General features: G+C 42.0%; 1 protein-coding gene across 1 annotated transcript in view; it reads left to right on the forward strand.

Moving 5' to 3' along the window:
* The window catches only part of GNAI2 (G protein subunit alpha i2), a 465,915-nt gene extending 453,929 nt beyond the window's left edge, over window positions 1–11,986 (forward strand). The window contains exons 8-9 of the mRNA XM_078661258.1: window positions 1,122–1,340; window positions 9,264–11,986. Coding sequence (XP_078517384.1) covers window positions 1,122–1,312 — 191 coding nt within the window. The 3' untranslated portion in view covers window positions 1,313–1,340; window positions 9,264–11,986. The remainder of the gene's footprint in view (window positions 1–1,121; window positions 1,341–9,263) is intronic.
* Window positions 11,987–17,515: the final 5,529 nt, after the last annotated feature.

Consider the following 17,515-nt stretch of genomic DNA (forward strand, 5'->3'; position numbering starts at 1 on the left):
AATGGATTTTCTAAAATATAAAGTAAGCATGGCTATGAAGTGGAGCCATTTCATGTTTGACACCTTCAGCCGGGCATAGTTACTGCATAGCTTCAAATTAGGCGAATACCGCTGAAAGCAAATGTTAGAGATTAACATTTTCGAGGGTATGAGATGCTACTGCAGCATGAAAATGGCACAGACCACATTGGCCTACTTGTTGCAAAATGAACCTCCACCACCAGCATTGGAAGTTAATGAGGTGTTCATGGAAGCCTTCCTCCATTCATGAATGAGCAGAGTGTTCCTCTTACCTTATTATCTTTGATTTACACATTGCTTTACCTACCATCCTCCATCAATGGATAGCTACCAGTTGACTGTGCCTGCATTGGCCATTGTAATGGTGAGACCACTCGAGAAAATCAGCACGACTGGGGCAATTTGGAGTATACTCAGTTATGAATTTTTAAATATTTGTAAGCTTTCGATAATGTAAAATGATGCTGCACATACAGTAATTGGCCCTCTGTTCTATAACTGGAAGGCAAACGCAGGCAGGAGGAAAATGTAAATTTGTTTTCTGCGGAAATTTACAGGATTTGATTGAACCAAGGAAGTTACATTGGAAAATGCTTTGGAGGGGTGGGTGGAGAGAGTATCTCTCTCTGGATAAAGAATGATGCTAAGAACTGAACTTTAGATAGGAAGGGGGGAGAAGCGTTGAACTCTAAATTATGTGCAGCGGGGTAATTACGATTTCCAGATTGGACAGTGATAATGGGAGGAGCCTCGGATTTGTGTCGATTCAACATATGGAAGAGAGAAATAGCTCTGTCCTGATAAAAACGCATGCCCAATTTGTGTATAAATTATGGCAAACTGTTTTTCACTTGAACATAAAAGCAAAGTGTATAGTGTACTTGTTACGTGAGCACTAAATTAAAGAGTGAAAGAGAGCATTGGACCTGCATGGGGAGAAATCTGATAACGAGAAGGTGGCAAAATTGAGCTTTATATATGCAAAGTGATCAGTCTAGTAAATTTAAATGACATTATATAGTTAACCATCCATGGCCTCTGTAAAATGGTTCTATTAATGCGAAGCCAGTGTTCTCTGACCCACCTCCCTTCCTTCACAGGTGCAAACAAGTATGACGAGGCAGCCAGCTACATCCAGAGTAAGTTTGAAGATTTAAACAAGCGAAAAGAGACAAAAGACATCTACACACATTTCACCTGTGCCACCGACACCAAGAATATCCAGTTCGTGTTTGACGCGGTCACTGATGTCATCATTAAAAACAACCTGAAGGATTGTGGCCTCTTCTAACAAGGAAACTGCTGACCTTTCTGGGAAGGTATGGGTTAGCCTATGTTCTTGATCTTCTTTTAAGCACATGAATCTAAGCATCTTCACTTTGGTTGATCTTTTCCAAAAATACAGATAAGGCACCATCAATATATTCAATTTCTCATTCTCTTCCGGATGCAAAAGAGATCTCTGCACCTTTAGTCTCTTAATCTTTCACTCTGTTTTGTTCAAGGTGAAGACTCCACCAACGTTTTTAATCAATTATTCCCTTCCACAGTCAGTCAGGGAGTTACACAATTTACATAAAATCCACCACTCAAAAAGGGTCTCCTAGTGCTAACCAAAATAATTATCTTTTAGCTTTTTTCCTGAGGGTGAGAAGATTGGAAGTTGCAGGGCACCCCGTTGCCATTATAAAGGAGGTTGAATGGAAACAGAATGGCCTGCATCGTCACAAATTAATTGCTTTCTGGGATACACAGTCAAATGTCACCCGAGTTGTGGAGGATGGGACACAAGGCATAAGATCTTGAAAGCACTTATTGCCTGCACACAAATTCAACAAAGAGAACACAAGGACTCTGAGAAATAGTTTGTCTTTTCATGCAGTAAATTGATAGTAACGCGCTATTCTTTGCTCTCTGGCATTTGCTAATACATAGGAAGTCCTGTGTCAATGCATTGCAGTAGTTAAGCTGGCAATAATTGACTCCTATCACTAAAGATCTGCTTTTGAAGGCATATAAAGTCAGGATATTGTACGGGTGATAAAAAACATCTTTTAAAAACGGGTTCAAATTTAAGTTTGAACGAAGTGTGTGCATTGAAGAAAATCCAAGTTTTTAACTTCATCAGCTGGGTGTTTTGTTGTTTTTTGCCAAAGGTTTCCGGAATTTGTTGGTTAAACAACAACGATCTACCCTTACTACTACCAATTATGTTTTAGCTTTGTTCGATTGGCAGTAGTTGCAAGTTGTTCAGCTTTAAATACCTCCCTTCGGAGTGCTCAAATTGGAGCAGAATATGGAAGCTTTGGAAGATCTTAAATAAATCGGAGTAGCTTCGGTATGTGATGTCTAGAAATATTACTGTTGTAACCTAGTTCCACAAGTGGTCTTAGACAAATGTTAGAGACAGGATCCTGTGAAACTCCTTAACTCCGGGTCAGAAGATGAGAAAAGAAAGGCTCAAACTTCACCTGGTTTGAACGATCCTCAAAAAGGAGCGAAACTATTTAATGATATGAGGTACATCCCACAAGTCCGTGGCTAAGCGTCTAAAAGAATGCAATGGTCTACTGTGTCGAAAGCTGCAGATTGGTCCAGCATGGAGAACGTGGATGCTGCCCCGTCATCCATTGAAAGAAGACTTGTCACAAAAGCTGAGCAAAACGGACTCTTTCCCATGCAATGAATGACATTCTGGTTGCATAGGAGAAAGTATATTGTTGATATCCATAAAAGATTGTAGCCGGGTAACAAAAACCATTTCCAGGATTTTTACTAGATAGGTGTGGCGTTTTATGTGGGTGAAAACGTACCAAATCCACAACAAAGTGTAGGTTTCTTTATAGGGTGAGCCTTCTTTAAGAACAGTGATTACACAGACTTGCTTTATGGATGAATGTTGTTTAATCAAACAGGCTTGTACAGGTACTTACATTGAATCTGTTGGGTTAAAAGCACCTACAGGGGGAGGAATGTGGTGTAGGCTTGCAGAATGAATTGAAACAGGTTGTGTAATTATTGACTCTTAATGATAGTGAAATAGTCTTATTTTCTTTTTTCTAAAAAGTAGTAACCATATTTTTCACATAACTCTTGAGAGGAGAGAGACACTGTTGACATTGCCTGAATAGAGAATTGCTGAATTGACAAGTCTAAAACCTACCGCGGGTGGTTATCAGCTTTATTAAATTATGGATTTCAGTATGCATGTAGCGATAGGCTTCCCTCGTTTCTCGTCCCACCAGTGTCCCCTTGGTTGCCCTTTACAACAAGGGCCACTATAAGGAGTGGGCCAAGACACCACCTAGCTTGCAGTTCTCTCCACTCTTTCATTTTAGCAAGCAGTGTAACATTCTGTTGATTACACCTTGCAAAATCTTCTGTAGTTGTACGATTACATTTCGAATGTCACTAACTACTTTCTGTAAATATTAGTTTGTTTTTCTAATGGTGAGTAGGAGATGTGTTGGCGTTTTCATAGGTATCAATTATACAACAGACTGCTATTGCCTAGCAGGGACATACAATGTTGTGATGTGGCAAGGTTACAATACTGTAATGGCTAGTTGGTGACTGTTCTGCTTAGCTTGGTGGCCATTTGAATATTCTGTTCATACTCAGTAGAGGAACCTTGATGATCACATCATGGTGGGGTTGTCATCTGCAAATGCAACTTTCTCCCACACATCAGTAGCGTCTACCTGCAAGAGGGGCACCCCACTGATGGGATAGATACCGTATTCTCTTTTTTGGTACCTTTCTGTCTGTCTTTTGCATGAGAGCGACCCCCAATTTGCCTCCCATTTCAGCACCATTCTGCATATTTGCAACACCCCATCAGCTCATTTCTGACTTTTATCTTCCTTCCACACTTAGACTAATATTGGTACCTTCCTCCTGATCTTGCTTCCCTTCATGGCTATGCCTGTCTTCTGCCTACCACATCCTCACCATCCTGCCCGTGTCACTCCTTCGGCCACCACAGTTCTGATCACTCCTGTGTGTGATGTTGCATTGAAACAGACTTAGTGTTATTAACTCTTTGCCCATCATCAGGGACACTGTTTATAGGACAGGACAAACCTCTGTTTAGGGACAGAGTTACTCGCAGTTGCTTCACATTGGTTATGTGGCTCCACCATTTTATTACTGCCAATGGTTGTTGCAGTCAACCAGACCCCTTCCTCCCTGTCCGCAGTGCAAGCTTGGGGATATGATTGAAAGAAGGGACTCCTGCAAACAGCATGTTGCTAGTTAATCGTGGAGGGATGATTCAAAACGCTAGCATCCGGTCTGTGACCTCCTCCTTGGGATAACACTGTGGGAAGCAGCCACCTTTCTGTTTCAGCAAACAGACTGCAAAATCCCATAGAGACAGAATCACCAGCCAGATGTTTGCCAGCCTGTTAAATTTCTTGTTGCTTTTTTCCCCCTGTCTTTTATCTCCTGTTTTACTGATGTAACTCGAAAACCTTGGAAAGCAGAATATTCCTCGGTAACCAGGCAACCTGTTTCCCTGGTGATCTGCACAGCTTTTTCTAGGGAGGCGACATCCCTATTCCGGCCAGTCAGTAAGGGCTTTTTGTTGTTGAAAAAACAGCTTTCTGATCTACTTTGGCATCCGTAGGTGACTTGGTGCTGATTATGTGCTCATGTCTTGATCAGCAGCTACTGGTTGCAGTCGTCTGAACGTAGACTTGCCTACTGCTTCGTGATGGGAAAGGCATGGCATACCCTTCATGTGTGGTGGAATGGCGACTTCTGCTTTAAGTGCCAAGCCTATTGGAAAGAGTGCGCTTTTTTAAAACCATTTCGATACCGGGTGTTCTCAGGGGTATGGAATTTAATCAAATATCTACTTGTCCATAGGACAGGTGGCTTCATGAATCAACTTGTGCTGTAGAAAAATCCACCTCTCTCTTTGGTGCCACGCAGTGCAGTGACAAATTCTGGCACAATCTCATTATATAAGATCTGATATTAGCCTTTCTGATTATGTCAGGGATCGTACCATGGTAGGCTTTGAATTCTAGCAATTTCCTTATTTTGCCACCTTTCCACAGATGTACATACTGGGGATGGAGGTAGCGTTAAGCAATAGTTCCAGGGTTGGAGTGTTCTTTTGAGTCTGTGCAAACCTACTAAATTGCATGTTTTAGGGGTTTTCGCCAGCTCTTCTGTAATTTTTTCCCATACTGAGAAAGGTTGGAAATTTACTCCTGACAATGGCAGAAGTAAAACTTCTTCCAGGGTTGGAGAAAAAAGTGGTTGGAATGAAAGAGAATTTGTTAATGCTCAACAGATTTTTGCATGCGTTAATCTATACCTGCAAGTTTTGCTCGTGCTAAAAAGTAGTACTCACAAATATATTCTAGAAGCAAATTTACTGGCCTAATTGTGGAAATCTTTGTGAATTCTTGAAAGCTGTAAATCTGCACTAATACAAGGACATAGATGATGGGTGCAGTAGTGACTTTAAGAACTGAGCCCTTAGGTCTGGATTTGACCAAGACCTTTTGTTTTTAGGTTGAGCCTGGTCAGCACCTGCGTTGCTGCGAGGCATGCAGTATTGGAGTATGGCTTTGAAGCCCCGCCCACTCTCCACCCATATTTTTAATTGGCTTGTGTCATTGTCCTTCGTAAACGCCGGCTTCTGAGTCATCATTAGGCCTGTTATTTAGTCCCTCCTTGGTACCACCTTGTCTGCATTTCTTACCTCCCATAACGACTGGACCTTTTACTTGTCTTGTTGCACGGTCTGCTATATCTTGGCGGTGAACACTATTTTGTTAAATGATTTCCCCTATGCTGCCCACTAAGTCGCAGCATGCCGCCCGCTTTTATTTAATAATGCCGGTCTGCTTTAACTATAGCGGCCGTGCTTAATTTCTTTTTGTTTCTTATTTAACTGAGTTTTATATAGCACAAACTTGACCTGAAGGTATCAGGTATCGGAGCCCTTTACACAAGCACCAGTTGCATTACATAAGGACACCTGCATATTTTTTTTTTGTTGTTAGGCGCAGGGAGATCTGCCCAGAATCACAGGATGTTGCGCGTCCTTGCCAAAACTCAAACCCAGTTCCCCAGATTTGAGGTTGACCGCCCTAGCCGTTAGGCCAATTCACTAGTGCTCATGCGGCTCTCTCACTTTAATGGAGGCAGCTCCCCTTTCTTTAGACAAGCCGCGTCTGAACGAAGGTGCGCGGCCGCTATTAAAGTGAAAACGCGACATGGGTGCTTTTACAAAAAGAAATCCGTTTGTCAACTTGACAGATACTTTTTTTGTCAAACCACCCAATGCTGCGGTTTCACTTAGTCGGCCATGCCCCTTTCTTTAGGCACGGCTTACCTAAAGAAAAGGGCGCGGCCTCCATGAATGTGAAAGCGCCGCATGGGCGCTAGTAATTTGCAATGCAATAGGTCTCGCATTTGCAAGAGTTTAAGCTATTGTATTGCCAATAACTCAAACTCTCGTAAATGCAAGACCTATTGCATTACAAATGCATGTTATTGAAATTGTCTCCCCCTCTCTCCCCCTCTCTCCCCCTCTCTCCCCCTCTCTCCCCCTCTCTCCCCCTCTCTCCCCCTCTCTCCCCCTCCCTCCCTCTCTCTCCCTCTCCCCCTCTCTGAAAATTTGAAAAGTTCACTTTAGATGCTTTGTTTAACTAACCACTCCATGGAATAACATAACACAATGAGATTTATGCAGCACAACCGTGATGACAGAATGTTGTTACTTGATTTATCTGAACATCAATTGTCCTAGAACAAATTGCTGCTTATAAAAGCATCATGAAACTAAAGTTATGTATTGCATTAAGTATATCTGACTAGGATGTGAGTCTGGCAACTTGTGCCGTTACGTCACAGATAACATGAATTATACACATTTTTTATATTTGGAATTCATAATCCAAAAAACGAGGTATGAAACTATAAATACATGAACAACGTATGTTTTATGTAACATAATCTGAAAAAACAAATGATTCCTATAAAAGGTAAAAAAAACACTCAAAATAGGAGCCGTGAAATAAATAATGTCAGAGAGCCATAACTTGGATATGTGCAGTCATTGCTTATAGGGTTTAAAGAATAGGAAGACTAAGAATTCTGAATAATCCTGGATTTTTGAGGGTGAGAATGGGAATCGAGATCTGTTGATTAGGAAGCATTTCTGTAATCCTGAGCTGTGACTGTGCTGGACCAGGTACAGGTAGAAGGTAAAGAACTCCATCCAAGGCCAAAAGACTCCGGATTAAACAACTAGAATGCACTTCTGCTCTTCAACGAGAAGCGTTCAAATACTTCACATGAGTTTTTTAGCTCAGAAAGCCAAAAATACCATAAACACATCTAAAGGCTGTCTCTGAATCCTATAGAAGGTTGTTTGCTTTGGTACCATACAGTCCCTTTTCATCAGAAAGCATAAAAGATGTTTAGGGTGATAGTGGCTTTGTGAGAGACCGTCATGTTGCCACATTTTCTGGGCTTGAAAACATGGCCTGTGTGATCTGAGCTGTGTAAAATTCTCAGGGCACACGAATGCTTAATTTGCAAAAAATAAATAAGTGCCAGGACGCTCGTCAGGTGGCCACTGCAGCTTACTCCACCCATTGTCCCTGCCAGTGCTGCAGACTTCAGTACCAAAACAACTAACCATCACATTCCTACAAGTGTGACTATTCCAGGCCCCTAAAGTTATAAGAGTGGCTTGAGTGGCAAGTATTAGTTATTTGTGATGCACATTGTATTAATAATAAACTGTTGTGCTAAATTAGATAGACAGCGCCACCATGTGGCAGGCTGCCATAGGTGCTGATGTGGGCAATTAAATGCAGAGCACTAGAAACCACTGGCTTAAATTAAGCACTGGGGCACACACTCGCTTCTCACCTATTAACATACTGGATCTACGCAGTGAAGCAGCGACTGGTAAGCAGCCCAATTGCTGTGCAGATCCACCCTCCCTGGATATCCAACTGCATAACCATGCATCTATAAATGCCCTTGTGAATTTTTCACTTTAGCCTTATGCGCGTTTTGTAAAGAAGTTTGCATCGGGTCCACCATGTCACTGTGAATCGGGTTCCTAACTTAATGATTATAATTAAGTAGAAATCCTCTCAAACAGTATCCTATTAGTGATCTTTAGAATGTGACCTGTTTTAGTCCTGATGCAATGTGGCCCTTCTTCAGGAGGATATATATTATGTTTAGGGCTCCCAGTTTTATAGTATTTATTTTTGTGACATTTCCGCCTGTATTGATCCATATTTATTTTTTGCAAAATATATCTGCATTTATCAATATTTATTTTGGGTTTTGTGGAAAAATTAACCTGAAATTAGTATATTTCCATTTTTATTTAACCAGTAAATATGCACTCAGGCTGCAAATACCAGTAGAAGATAAATCAATGCACTTATAAGAAAATATGCAAATTTCAGTATCAACCTTGTGCATAACTACTGCTGTTAAAGCCTCTTTACTAAAATTCCTTTCTTTTTTAACCCCCTTACATATCATTCCACACAGCTATTGAACTGGCAGTCATGGCAGACAGTATTTAGAATTATTGAAAAAGCAACCCAATTTCCGTTTCTATCCACATTTAAAAACAAATACAGACAAGAAAATAAATGTTTTCTGTCTGTATTTATCTGTAAAAACGGGAAACGGGGAACCTTATTATGTTCTCGTTGTTGTAACTCGCACAGCATCCACACAAACTCCCTGCTGTCCGTATCCTGATCCTTGAGTAGGGTGGTTCTTGGCTAGGCGCCCCTCATGACATTTCCATCACAGCATCTAAATGTGCTCTATGCCATACGACCTGTGACATCACTGCCACGCTTGCCACGCCAACGCTTTTCATGCAGATCAAGGAACCAACACCCGTTGTTTACATACATAAGTACTTGAATGTCTTCCAGGCTAAGGTAGGAACACTCCAAGCCCACACTAATGGGAGGAGCGGTACATAAAAATGGCAATCTCTGTGGAAATTACATCACAAACGTTTCCACATATATATTTGTGTTACGCTGAACCGCAAAAAAGTTTCACCCCCCAAAAACCTATTGTCTCCCTATACCACAAAAAACCTTCTGCGTAACCATGTTGTAAATGTTTAATGAGGGCAGCATTTTCTTTAAAACACAATCCTGTATATATGTTAAAATGCAGACATTTCCGGTATTGTGCCTTATCTCTTCATTTCCTCTTTGTGCTTCCAGGATTACTTGAACCAGCTTTTATGATGCAAGACAGGCGGCAGAGAAAAAGCAGATTTACTGCATCGTGTCAAGACTTCAGCTTTTAAATCCTTTTAAAATGAGTACAGACTTAGTAATTCGGGGGCAAGTGCCAGAATTTCAATATTTGTTGCACCCCCTTACTCCAACCTTACGCCTCAATCTAATCCCTTCTCCAGTTGCCTGGCGTTCGCACATTCCTTCTAAGGAAATAATTGGTCATATATTTTGTACGTTGTTTTATTTTTCCTCCCCACCATAAAGGCATTGCCAGTGCTTGTTTATTCCTGTAACTGTGTTTTTTAACCGTGAGCCTGTAGGCTTCTTTGCCTAAATGTTTTAATGAAAAATTATTTGTCATTTTAAAAGTAAAGAATTTGATTTATTATGTTGAGATAATTTACAGCGCCTCTGAAAGATATATTGAATTGAAAATGTAGAGGTTTCCTGTTATTGAGATTTACAAAAAAAAAATACTGAAGCATGTCCTAGCCTGACATTTGTTAAAAAATGATGGTCTTGCACACAAAATAAAAAAAATGTTACTTAAAAAAAATCTAATTTAAAGGCAAAACATGTAATCTTATTTACTTTGCTTGAATAACAAATGCTTTCTAAGAAAATGATATATATTTAAAATGTAAAAGTTTTAAGTGGTCAACCTGTCTTGATCCAAAATCTGCAGTCAGTTTTGTGCCTTCAGGATGTTGCTCGTATGTTTACAATATTTTTCTCCATAAATTTGCTTTCTTGATCTGCTGTGTAACAACCCATGACCTGCCTCCCATTAAGTGCCACTCACCCAGCGAGAGTATCTTTGCATAAAAAAAGGCACATGTGACTTCCTACTTGCATTTACAGCCTTAAGACACCCCTCTCTGACACTTCAATCTTATACTTACCATTTAGAAAGTAAGGCAGAGTACTTCTTCCCCTGCCAGGAACAGCAGATGGTGAAGTGCCACTGGTTCATCTTATCTGGCTTGGTTTGCAAGCAGGGGATTAGAGGTAACTCATAGCATCGCCCCCAGGATTTGTAGTGAAAATAAACATTTTTGTAATCAAAGGAGGCCTTTCAGCAGCATAGCAGCCAAACATGGGCACTTTTGAAATGGGCCTTATTCAAGTGCCCTGAAACCTTATTTGTAAATAGAGACACCTGAGTATGCCAAGCATGGGAATGAAGACTGCAGAGCCAGAGCGAGCATGGACAACTGGCAAAAGAATAGGCTGCCCCTTTTAACCCCCCAACCACCCCTCAGCCCTTCGAGGAACTGTAAGTAACGTAAGATGGATAATTGACTAATATAAGCTTTACGGGTGCCTGAAAAATCATATTACAAATATACCTTCCCAAGCCATATGGTGGAAGCAAGTGGTTAAGGGGGATGGGATTTGTATTTGATATCTGACATGTTTGTCTGTATCCTAAAATGGCTGGTCTGTCATTTGCTTTTTCCCAAGCTGGCTCTGCTCTGACCCGTCAGCTTGTACTTGTACGCACCGCCCGGCTCGTGACCAGTTATTCTGTAGTCTTGACTCCACACAATCATGCCTCCATTCAACATGTAAGCTGTAATTTCTCAAATCTGCATAGAAGAGTTTCTCATTAGATACCGGGTAACTCTGATGTCTTAAAATTTTTAGATATATGCCTGAAAATGTGTACATTTGTGAGCCCACTCTGACATTCATTTGCCAGCCATTTTGCTATTTTCTGCAGCCTTTATTTTTTTTAGGGTGAAACGATGCTGACCCCTGTAGGCACAGCAGCCATCTTCAGGAATTGTATCCATTATCCATACATCTTTTGATGCTAACATTATGAAAAACTGTGAAACGGTTTAAAGATTGAAATGTCTACAAAGCCACACTTCCCCCAAGATTTTTGATCATATTTCCTTACGAAACACAGTTACTTGACTTGGAAAAAGTAACTGCAGATTGTGCAAATTTCCGGGTATCTAAATGCATCTAATTTACATGGATTATCCTGAAAATCTGGAAAGGACTCCTGGATCTATGTTGTACACATCTTTGGTAGTCCCTCGTTCTTCCCTGTTAAATATAAGAACAGAAAAATGTATAGCTCCCCTTTGTTTTCTTGGTATTTTTATTCTCAGATGGATGTGTTTTGGTGGTTTGAAACCGCAGGAAATTTTAGGTGTGGAGCCAAAATTTGGGTCACTCTGAACATGAAAACCCTTTGCATGTCTTGTCCTCTGTGTTTATTTCTTTCTGTAGGATTTGCTCAGTTTTGAGCACTTTCACACAATTTGTTCATGCAAGAATTTGTCTGTACATGTCAACTTTTCCGACAGAAATTACAAGAAGTGGGTATTTTGCTCTCTGTATGTTTGTTGGAGATTATTGAACTTGATGTCCTCATTTTCTCAGTCCAATCTTCCCAATTTCTCACTGTCGACATTAACACACATTGGTTTCCAGACAAGGCTGCTGTATATGCCCCAAAGTCAGGCTATGCCCCCATCATCCCCCCATAACTCATCGCTGAAGCATAGACTGCTATATGTAAAGCGGAGTGGGCCATCTCTGCTCCGCCCCTTCTCCCGACCCCGCCTTTCCTCTCCTGTAAGGGATGTTGTGGGGACTTTTTAGTAAATGTGGATGCAGCGTAGCTTTTATCACATGATGTTTTATGAAATTGTTCACATGGTTTGAAATAATAAAATGTAGAAAGAAAATTGTCTGTTACTTTTTCTTTTTTTTTTTGCTTAAAGCATCAGTCCGAGGTAAAGTTAGTGGGAAACACCGCTCTGTGCCATAGTTCATCATGACATGGCGAATAATGGGTTGCAAGATGTAGCAATAAGACTATAACCATGCAGTGGAAAGGTTCTGCACACCAAGTGAATGTAAGACACACTGCTATAGCAAAATTCCGCAAAACGGGGGTCTCTGGCGCGCTGGGACAGCCCTTAACTTTGCGATATATGCTGAGGATGAGGAGTACAAAGTTGTGTTACCTCTTCACCAGAGATGACCAGGTATTGGGCCACTTGAAGACCTTTTCCTATCTTGGTACTAGATTAGTGCCCCCTTTTTTTCGCACTGTTTCTATTCGCCGGCTATATTAAAGTAAAGACAAGAGATTGACTAAATAAGATGTGTGTGAAATTCAGAGAGAAGGCTTCAAAGTCATGAAAAGCTTATGAGATGAATAAGAAAATATATAGCTGGAAAAAGGAATTGACTTTTAGAATTCTCTAAATAGGGCTTGGGGCGCTTTCCAGGGGGAAAAGATAGCAAAGCAAATATAATTTGGGGTAGAACAGAAACATACCACTGGGAGTGTAAGAAAATGGATTATTATTTGTAATGGGTGACGGCCCACCACAAGGATAATCGCAACTCTTGTGTGAACCCTTAAAGTCACTAAATTCACCTGAACCCAGTCCTCTGGTAGCTGTTGTTCAGAGCATAGACCTTAACTTATGGGTAAACGGCGCTTACTTCGCATGCGGTACAACACATGCTATTACAATGCGGTCGTTACAAAGGGGGGGGGCGCTAAACTAAGGAATGGTATAAATTACTATTCGACACCTTCCCTACTGTTGCGCACACTGGAGTTGGAATAGTAAATTTTACTATTTCCAAGTCCAGCACGCCCCCTACAGCAAGTTGTTGAAACAACTTGCGTTGGAATGGTTCACGTTTTAACAATGCGGTCGTTGTAACAACCACATGCGGTCATGACATATGTTCACTTATGGAAGTGTGTAAAGTATTTATGCAGTACCAAAGCAAAATGCTTATTACCAAAACTAATTGGAAGCATAGGTCAGGGGAATGCTGGGGGACAAAGTCCCACCCTAGCAGGGCCTTCCAAACACTCTGGAGCATACTATGCAGGTAAAATCAATGCATGCAGAGAAACCGCCAATGAGCGCTTCCCCACTCAGCTGCAGTTTCTCTGCCTGCACTGATTTTACCTGCAAAGACTGCTCCAGGGTGTTTGGGAGGCCCTGCTGGTGTGGGACATCGTCCCCCAGCACCCCTACCTAAAGAGGGGCCTTAGACACTGACGCTATTCAAGCACCGCTCGATCCCTGCAGCACAGGATGTGCCCCGGCAAAACCCGGGCCATGAACGCACCCATCCAGGGCCACCCTAGACTTGCCTGGTTCACTGCACAACCATAGAGCTCACACCAATTGGACGCTGCAGGCAAGTGCTCCTATTTAGTCTTTCAACACTGTGGGCAAACGAACACAAAGTGACTCACTGCTCTATGCCGCTGCATAGACCCACAAGTGTCAATACTAGGTTAGAGAGAGCTATAGAGGTCGTAAGTTATGAAATAGCCTTAACAGAACACAGACTATCTATGGGCGGCTTGGGGCAAATAACTGGTTATTGGCCCACCTGTAGCCGAAACACATAGCCCAGTAGTGGAGACCGACAACGGAGGAATACTCGTCCACCGTTGTACAACCAGTATGCATGACACCGCACCAAAAAAAGTCAATCCTTGTAGTTTCCCGGCTCCACTTAAGTATCAACAGTTCGCACTTGTCCACCAAATAATTGCCCCCGTCTGCAGCAGCCACTCAGAGTAACATTGCCAGAGCTATGGACATCAAGCCCAGCACTGTTTCTCTAAATCTTCTTCCAGAAGCCAACCTACATGTCCTGATAATGGCAGGAGTACCAGCCTTGAAAAGTAATCAAACTGAGACTTGGGAACAGGCATGAAACAAGGTTATTCATTGGTTTGGGGCAAATAGTAATTTTAACGTTGCAGATGGAAACGAGAACCTAATGGTTTGGCGGGTAAGCTGGATTGTCCACGCATCCAGAAGACATAACTGGTGACTGCATCATCCTTAATTTTAGGCGTCCAAGTAGTGTGAAGAGACTGCTAGGTATAAATGCAGCGAGGGCACCAACGAAATCCAGTATTGCCACACTGCCACTGGGTTATTTTTACAAGCTGCCCTATCTGATAGTGCGCTCCCTACCACACAATTATCACCCTCAGCCACATTGGGGCCTAACGTAACTGCCGGTATGCATCACTAATAGAATGTAACGAGATTGATTGACAGGATGTGTCCCGGCCGGTAAACATCCTTTACAACGCAACTTTTACCACGCAGTGCCTTTACGACGCAACTTTTACAACGCAAACCATTACAACGCATTGCGCTGGGGGGCGCTCTAGGATAGGGAATAGGTTTAATGTACTATCCAACACCTTCCCTACTATCCACGGGGACTGGAGTTGGAATAGTAAATTAAACTATTCACGATCCAGCGCCTAAAAGCACTATGCGTTGTAATGGTATGCGTTGTAAAACTTGCGATGTAAAGGTAGGCGTTGTAAAAGTATGCGTTGTAACGTCATACATCCGTCCCGGCCAACTGTGGAGGAAGCCCAGTCAATCTAGCCTGGGACAGCACTGATATTGTACCATAACTATAATGCCCCAGCACCAGGTACATGCTGTCCTACTTAAACCAGTAGTTTTGTTTAACTTGAATGTCTGGCTACAATACTAAAATGTTCGTGCCCCAAAAATATTCTTCCAACTGACCCCATGCTGGTCAAACACCGCCAGCTGAGAATAATAAGCTGGAATATTGCAGGACTTAACACCAAGATAGCACTTCCAGCAACTGCTTCTAAGATCTTAGCATATTCTGCTAATGCAACAAACTTTGGATACTAACCATATAGCATTTGAGGGCTTCCTGTGCTTTTGCATACCAGCTGTACCATCCACCTCAAAGCGAGCATCAGGAGGTTTAACTAAATGGATTCACTTGCCGCTCAGCAGCCGAGCAGAGGCCTTGAATGCACCAGGCAAGAACTTCCATGGGGTACTTTTTGAGGGGTCATCTACGTAGTACCTTATTAACTCTTACAGTAATGATTTTCTTAATGTGCCCAATCAAAAATTCCCAGTTCTGTTAGATTACATTTCCACCATTGCGGAGCGAAAATCTAATGAGGGACAGCAAATGTACCTATTCATGGCTGGAAACTTCAACGCTAAGCTGTCAAATACTCGCAATTGCTAAGTCTCAGATGATGGTGTGGGAGGGAATTCAATGGGCAAAGAACTGGAGCTCTTTCTTGCCTCTTCACATCCTGTGTAATGTGATGGAAACTGCTGGAATCAACAACCCGGGCCTGCCCACTTTTAGGGTGAGGAACAGTTTCTCAGTAATAGACTATATTTTTGTTTCTCAAAATTTGATTCACTTTTTGTCAGACGGCACCATTATCAACACAAATTTCGGTGATCATAGCCCTGTTGAGATAGTATTGGACGTTCCATCTAGAAAGTATTTTCAGATTGTAGCTGGTCTCAATAACCTATCCTTGTCCACAGACAATCTAAGACTCAACTGGAAATTCTCAGATCCACACCAATTTCTCAGGAAATTAGTAACCAAGAATACTGAGTTAGTTATGGGATGCCTGGTGGAGGGGGCAGGCCAAGGGGTGATAGTTCTTTTGTGGCATTCTGCAATAAGATCAGACAGTCCATCTGCAAACCACATAGACGAGCGCTGCTTGCTCGTGGTGGTTTGTTCATGAGTATTCCCTGTCTAACCATCTCTTGCGTAGAGCCCTAAATAAGAAGCCTAGAGACCACTGTGATGTAACCCTCTTGCAGGAGCAATAAAAAATAGCACCATCTCATAGACGGGATTAACTTATCACCCAGCAGTGCTATATAGTAATGCATACAGCCTGTTCAAAAAATAGCAAATCCTTTCGGAAAGCTGTATCTTTTGTTCAGATATCTACCTCCATTTGTTGCCACATAGATAGTGAGGCATGGGTGATCCAGTTCCCCCAGATTTATTTAGCTTCCGACTCAAAATGCCAGCGTGTGAGGATCTGTTTTCATTCATGCAGGTCTCCCTACAGGAAGTTACTGTAGCCATACAGCAGAGCATGTGGGGAAAATCCCCGGGGCCAGATTGTGTTCCCATAGGCATAATCAAATGCAATCTGAACCTCTGGGCCCCTTTATTGAACAGTGTTTTCAATAGTTTAAGTTACTCTACCATACCCAGCTCCTGGGTGAGCTCTGTTATTGTCTCAGTTTTCAGAAAAGGGGACTGTTCCAAACCCATTTAATTGATTGATATCCCTTCTAAAGTTCTTGGTCGGGTCCCTCTCAACAGGATATAAGAGTGGGTCAAGGACAACAACATCTTAAACACCCTTCAATACGGCTATCATACCAGTATTGGCACAGTAGAGCAATGCTTAAATTAGAAATTTAGTCATCGATAAATACACAGTGGCAAGACAGACCTCACTACATCTAGCCTTCATGGACTTGTCCATGGCTTTTGACTGTGTAAATCGGTCAAAGCTATGGCAACTCCTCCGTGAGATGTGACTTGATGTGACACTTGTGCATTCATTAGTTTCATTGCACACAAACAAAAAAAGTTAGGGTCAGGTGTGGCCAAAATGGTGAGGTGTCAGATGGAATCAGTAATGGGTGCAGAGTCTGCGAAGCATGTGTGCTTGCCCCATTAATATTTATCGTACACATTAACAAGCTCAGCACTTCGTTAACCCTGAACAATTCTGATGTTCCAAATATAAATGCCGTTCTGCTCCCAGCGCTCCTGTATGCGGACTATGTCGTTCCAATGGCTCGTACACCTAAAGCCCTTCGGATGCTAGTTCACTTTTTAGTGCACTTCATGGCCAACATGGACTTGTTTACAAATGTTCCTAAATCATTTATAATTGCATGTGTGCCTAAGCAAACTCTACTTTCAAGCATTTCAGTTGGCCCAAATTCTTTTATAAGCAGGAGTACTTTTTTTATGTGGGTGTAACCTTTTGCTCGTCTGGTGCATGGGCCCCACACATCTCACACTGCAGTGCAAAGTTATGCAGAGCGATTGAATCACTCCTTAGTCTGCCACACATTTCTTGTGAAAAGGCGTTGGCCCCTATGTTGCAGATATACACAGTGCCCCCCAATAGCTTCTTATGGGTCAGGAATCTCGGGTTTTACCGAATGCATGGCTTTACAGAGGGAAGAATTCGTTTTTGCAGGAAGATCCTGGCTGGCCCCTTATCAACTTCCCACTTCATCAGCCATAATGAGCTGGATCGAACTTATTCGAGCGACCACATCAGACTCCTCTTAATGTAGCCAGCCATTTGACAGGCGGAGGAAGCGTCCGTAACAAGGGATATAATTGCCAACTGCCTATCCCGTGGTTGG

The sequence above is a fragment of the Lissotriton helveticus genome, chromosome 9 (assembly GCF_964261635.1).
Source record: "Lissotriton helveticus chromosome 9, aLisHel1.1, whole genome shotgun sequence".
Classification (NCBI taxonomy): domain Eukaryota; kingdom Metazoa; phylum Chordata; class Amphibia; order Caudata; family Salamandridae; genus Lissotriton; species Lissotriton helveticus.